This window comes from Eurypyga helias, unplaced genomic scaffold (assembly GCF_000690775.1).
Source record: "Eurypyga helias isolate BGI_N326 unplaced genomic scaffold, ASM69077v1 scaffold13350, whole genome shotgun sequence".
Classification (NCBI taxonomy): domain Eukaryota; kingdom Metazoa; phylum Chordata; class Aves; order Eurypygiformes; family Eurypygidae; genus Eurypyga; species Eurypyga helias.
Window position 1 is genome coordinate 1 of NW_010226316.1, and position 6,236 is coordinate 6,236.

At 59.5% G+C, this 6,236-nt stretch overlaps 1 protein-coding gene across 1 annotated transcript in view; it reads right to left on the bottom strand.

The window, feature by feature from the left end:
* Nucleotides 1-607: 607 nt before the first annotated feature.
* Nucleotides 608-6,236, bottom strand: part of LOC104510405 (ephrin type-B receptor 3-like) — a gene marked incomplete at its 3' end in the record, with an annotated part of 8,985 nt that continues 3,356 nt past the window's right edge. The window contains exons 3-4 of the mRNA XM_010152646.1: nucleotides 1,039-1,194; nucleotides 608-943 (exon numbers count right to left, since the gene is read on the bottom strand). Of these exons, the coding sequence (XP_010150948.1) occupies nucleotides 608-943; nucleotides 1,039-1,194 (492 nt within the window). The remainder of the gene's footprint in view (nucleotides 944-1,038; nucleotides 1,195-6,236) is intronic.

Genomic DNA, 6,236 nt, shown 5'->3' on the forward strand with positions numbered 1-6,236 from the left:
TTCCCCAAGTTGAGTCTGTTTTCCCGTGACCATAACAGTCATCTCCCTGTCCTTATCTCGGACCCCGGAGCCTTTCCTTATACTTACTCCCCCCTGCCCAGCTGAGGAGGGCAGTGACAGAGCGGCTTTGGTGGGCACCTGGCCCCCAGCCAGGGTCAGCCCCCCACACCCGTGAAATCAGATCAGAGCGCAGCGGCTAGAGATTACCAGCACGCTGGAGCCGGGCCAGGGCGGGAGGAAGGAGGGAAAGGCTGGCTGTGAAGGTTTGGGCTGGTGCTGAGCATTCCCAGGCCCACAGGGGAGAAATTTCATTTCCTTCCTCCTCCCTTTGCAGCAGGCGTAACATCTCTGGGGTAGGTCTAGGAGATCCAGAGCTCTCCAGAGCATCTGCCAAGCCTGCCCTTCTCATCTTGCACGCGTTCTGATCTCATCTCCTCCAGGGACACGCGTTAAACGGAGAGGAGAATTTACCCAGGGGATTAGATGCAGGCGCAGAGAGCCAGTAACAGGGCAGCACAAAGGACTGCAGCCTCCGAAGCTGTCAGCGAGAAATCCCTGCTCTGCTCTGCGGCGCAGTCAGCCCCGGCTCTCCAGCAGCTCCACTCACCTGCCTGGTTGGTGGTGATGTTGACGGAGGCGAAATGGGGCGGGTACGGGCTCTTGTTGGAGATGCCGTTCACAGCCTGGACCTCAAAGGTGTATTGGGTGTGGGCCATGAGGTTGCTGATGTAGATGCGACGCTCGGTGAGGCCGAGCTGGCGCGGCACGAACTCCACGTTGTCGTCGCAGCGGGTGCACAGGCGCCGCTCCACGCTGCACTTCTTGCAGATGACGTTGTAGAGCAGGTCGTCCCGTCCGCCCGTGTCCTGCGGCTCGCTCCACTCCAGCACCAGCGACGTCTCGTTCACGTTGGAGATGACGCTGCGGGGAGCGGAGGGGATGCCTGCGGGGACAACGTGGAGGTCAGGGGTGGCCGGTCCACCCTGGGTGCGCACCCCCGCTGCCTCCCCAAAACCCCTCACCCAGGGCAGGACTCACTGGTACAGGCACTGTCTGCGGGGTCCGTGTCTGCCCGGAAAAAGCCATTTCGACACGTGCAGACCGTCGCTGCTCCGGAGGTAGTCCGGCTGTTGGGAGGGCAGGGAGAGCAGGGACCTTCCCCCTGCTTAGATTTGAAGGTTCCCGGGCCACACGCTGGAGGGAAAGGAAAACATGAAGTGTTACGAAGTGCACCCAGAAAACATCCACCATTTCCCAAGGCTGGGCAGACCCTTCCTTGCTCCCTGCTGAATCTCCAAGCAGTGGCTTGAGGACCACAGGCCACCTACAAGCCTTCCCACCACCACCAGCCATGCCCAGGGACATGGTGGCCCATGCAGGGTGGGCAAGAACGGGCTGCTGGCACAGGACCTGCCTGCACAGGCACTGCTCTGCCCAGGAGATGCTGTGTTCCGGGGCAGCCAGAGATGGGAAGAGACGGCTGTCAGCAGCTGTGTGGGGATCAGGGCAGGTCTGACCAGGAGAGCACATCCCCAGTTTTGTTTCTTCACTGCACTTCCCAAGGGTTTTGCATGCATTGGCTCCTCCTTCCCCAGCTTGTTTCCATGCCCAGCACCCTCCATAGCATCAGAGATCCATTCTCTGGGGAAATAAGGCTGGGAAGGAAGGGACCCCTCAGCCCTGCCCACAGCAGCCCCTGCAAGAGGCCTCAGCCCCAAACCCTTTGCCTTGGGCTCTTCAGCCACTTCTCAGCCCCGGGACTGTGGCACCTCCTCAAGTGGAGCACACAGAGAGATTAAAACATTCCTGCAGGTCCTTGGCTAAAGAGCTGCTCCGGCATCGCTGCCACCTCCTACCCCTGCTCCCGATCAAGGTCCTTCAAGGAGCTGTAAGTTCTGGGATCCGGGTGGCTGGCACCACGGAGTGTTCAGTCGTAAGGAGGGGCACGTGAAAGGATTAACAGCTCTTGAGACCAGGGGTAGCGTGGCCTCGGAACCGCAGCAGCACCTTGAAATAGCCCCATTTATCACAGTGCTTCCCCCCGAAAGGGGTCCCATGGTCTGTGCTCACGGCCAGCTGAAGTGGTGAGACTCACTGGCTCTGCTCCGGCATCACCGTGTTTGCCACAGCCAGAGCATCATCAGCACCGACGGCCCCAGAGGAGGGTGCATCCTCCTCGCTCTGCCGAGTCAGGGGTGCTCCTGGGTGCGTGACACCCCTGGCAGCCCCATCTCACGTCCTGCACCTGCCGCACGTCACCCATAAACAGGAGGTTTCCCGGTGCTTCACCGGGCTGTGGCAAGCGGATGTTTCCTACTATGAGGCATCTCCCGACACCCTCCATGGAAGTTTTCCGGCTGGTTCCAGCCCCACGCGTGGGGTGTGGAGCACTGCTGAGTCACACACGGCTGGGCTGGCCCCGCAGGGACCCACACACAGCGACGGGGGGCCGTCCTGGTCCCCCAGTTTGCCCAGGCACCAAGCAGCAGCAGCCCTAGGATAGAGGTACTCCTCCATCTCGGTGCTGAGGGGCAGGGGGACGCGTGAGAAGCCCCATCACCGAGGGAGCCACCCCACTGCGAGGAGAGGACCTGCCCTAATCACTGGCAGGAGCTGCTTCCCGCTCCCAGGGCATGAGCCTTCTGGCAAGGAGACTCCTCTTCGGTCAGAACAGGACCAGCCACATGGCTCGACTCGCTCCAGCTCCTTGACCTGAGTTCACCCAGCCTCTGGGCCTTCCCTTTGGAAATGGAAGCTTAGCCCATCCCGACTGCGCAGGCTGGGGGAGGCAATGGGACGCGCCGCCTCGCTCCTCTGCGAGCGATGGAAGCCCCTGGCAAGCAGGTCCAGGGCTCCCATTCCCACATCCCAGGCCACCCTGGCCACCACAAAATGCAGACGTGGCCAGCAGATGCCCAGAGGTAGCGGAGCAGCCCCAGCACAGGCAGAGCCACCCAAGCCGGAGTCCCAGGCGGTTCAAACTGGGTGGATGCAGATTCACACATAAGGAACCAGATTGCTGAGGAATGAGATGACTGAAACCTCTTGGACAGGAACGCTCTGGGCTCAGAAAGCTGCCAAACATGCTTCGGTTATGGACAGGAGCCCAGATCCATCGGGGACAACCAACCCCACCCCCCCCGAAATAACAGGCTTGTTGGGGGAGAGCGAAGCTGGAGCAACCAGGGCTGGTGCGAAGCCGGCAGCCCAAGGGCGGCACGGCAGCCGGGGACAGCGGGATGCTCTGCGCGGGATGTCAGAGGGACGACGGTGCCTGGCCTCCCTGCACGCTCAGTACCATCAGATCAGCGGTCCCTTCCCGCTTTCCTAAGTGGCTGCATGGTGGGTTACGGACACCGAGGGGACAGTGTCTCCCTGGCTCCTGGACATGGGAGGAAGGGACAGGCAATGCCACCCTTGGGCAGCTGCCTGCCACCCCGCAGGAGTGCCCAGTGCAGGCACAAGGGATGAAGGTCATTTCTCCGCACCCTCGTGCCACCCGGGCAGGAGGGGGATGAGCCACATCCCATCCCCGTTAAGCTAGAAATGAGAGGGAGAGGGACCAAGGCCCAGATGCACTCCAGTGTTCAAGTTTCCAACCCTGCTTAATAAATCAGAGCGTAAAGACCTCGGTGGCAGCGTGACAGCTCTCAGCCACTGCGTTTGAAGGCTGTAACCGAGCTGAAAGCTGATCCCAGGTCCCCGGTGGATAAGCCGCTGTGTCATCTCTTCTCTGCAAGAAACTGCCTGTGCAACAACCACTGTCTTGGCCGGCACGCCGGGGAACGAGCCTGGGAGCTCCGGAGCGGGAACGTGACTCCATCCAGCCGGAGCCGGGGAGCCAGGCTCCTCTCTCCCCACTAAGAGGTTTGCATAAGCACTTTTCCTGCTAAAGTGTCCTCAAATAAAATAACAAGCCTGAACCTCTACACACAGATCACATCTCCTGGTGCCGGGCTGCGGTCTCCTCCGGGGAGGACATGACAGTCGCTGACAGCCACAGGATAACAGGTCAGGGAACCAAAGCGGAGCTCCCCGGTCGGAAGAGGAGCTGCTGGTTTGACGGGAAGGAGAGGCAGCCTGGCCTGACGGCGGGGACCGGCTGCGGAGGGGATTTATGTCGGGTGCAGAAGGGAGGAGGGCAGTAACGCAGCCCTGGGGCCGCTGCAAAGCTGCCCCTGCACCCCGTACGGGGCATCGCGCACCTGGCACGGCACCCCATGGCACAGCACCCACCGCTGGCCATCCATCCCCATCCGCTTCTCGCAGACCGTCTGGGATTTACATCGGTTGCCCATCGCCAGGGCCTGATCCTGCCTCACAGAACTGCAGCACAGGGCTGGGGGAAGAGGAGGGCCCTCTTTCCAAATACAATCCCCACCCCAATGACGAAAGTCCAAGGGAGGGAGCCGAAAAAGCACGGAAATAAAGCCCTCCTGGCAGCAGAGAGCGGTGACTCAACCTGCAGGCAGCCTCCATTGCTGCATGGGATGCGGGCGAGCCGCAATGAACCCCGCGTGCATCCCCCAAACCTTGTGGTCCTCTCCCTTGGGAAAGGGAAAACCCAAGGCATATGGGAAAATACCAGCCCCAAACCGCCCTGTTTCAGGTCTCGACTGCTCTCCCATCCACGCGACGCTATTCCAGCCCGGGCAGCATCCCTCCAACTATTTCTCCTTGTGGGACTGAAGCAGAACGAGCCGCACTTGAGCCGAGATAAATTAAACCGATCACATCCCTTTGTCCAGCCACCCTGTAATTTCTTTAAAGGCAGCCATCGAGTTTGCCTGGGACGATCCGTGCTTTATGAACCTGCACGGCTCGCTCCCTTCCCGCTGTCGTAAGCGGCTGCAGATGGATTAGATCCGTGGAAGCAACAGCCTGGCTACAGCCAAGGCGGTAACTCTCTTTTTAAGTCTCTCTTGCAAGGGACTTGATTTTATTTTATTTTTTTAAATCACCCTTTGGGTGGGAATATTTCACGCTAGCGCAGTCCAAAAGCGAATGGTGTAAATTTGAAGGGAAGAGAAGGAAAAGAGCCATCAGGGGGTTGAACAGTGGCATCCAAAAAAAATAGGCGGGAAATCAATTTTTTTTTTTTAAAAAAAGGAAAAATAGATTTTTTTCGATTTGCAAAGCTGCCTCTCAAGGCCCGGCGGGTAGCGGGCAGGGGGGCACATTTCCTCGACCGCGTTACAAGTAACCCATTGTGGGGCTGCCTGTCCCTAAACCGGCAGCTCTCCTGCCTGCGCTGCCTTTGATCTGGGAGCCGGGGCAATTAATAGCAGGCAGTTTCACTTCCTGGGTTTCATGCAGCAAGCCCGTGTTGCAACGCAAAGCTGCAAACGGTTGGCAAGTGCGATGCTTGCCTGGCATATTTTTATTTTTTTTTTTTAATTTGGGGTGATGTTTCCATTAGTCACCAATTGCAAGGAAAATTTATTTTTATAAAACCCTGGATTTTTGCCCCCAGCCTGACCTGTTATCGCCTCCGGACTGTTCCCAAATGTACAGCGCCGAGTGCCAGCAGCAAAGGGATAGTGAAAAGGCTGAGAAATAGCTCTGAGGAGAGCACGGCACCACGCTGCACAGTCTCCCCAGGTGCTTTTATGCCCTGCACAGCCTGAGTCCCACCCAGAGCAGGGTCTAGTCTCTGGGGGCACTGCGCTCCCTCTCCAGGACCATGGGCAGTGAGGGCTTCGTGAGGAGGGGGCTCACTGCTAGCCCTGGCACGGAGGCCAGCCAGACCCCCAGTCTTTTTGTCTTCGGGTGAAGCCAGCAACACGAGGTGCAAACCCTGGGGAAGCCAGCGCGGGGAGCATGCACCCAGGAGTGTTTTTGGGAAGATGCTCTGCGCCGGAAGCCCTGCGCCCCTGGAAGGTAACCCCCACCGCCTGCCTGCGCGAGGCAGGGAGCGCTTCGACACCCCAGACGGTTTGGGTGCTTGCCAACTGACGGGAGCAGGGATGGGGGGCGCAGGGTTGGGGGTCTGAGGGGGCAAAGGCAGCGTAACCCTCCCTGCAGAGGCACACGGGAGCCTTCGTCCTCTTCCCCTGGCCAGCAGCATCTCTTCCTCCGGGGAGAGCTGCCTCCGCAGCTCTGCATGGCGGGGAGCGTGTGGGAAGCGGCGCAACCCCCAGAAGGGCCGTGTGCTAATTAAATAAAGATAATGAGGCTGAGAATGAGATGCCAAATCAATGCTGTGGCAACTCAGGACTAGAGCGGCAGATACCAGC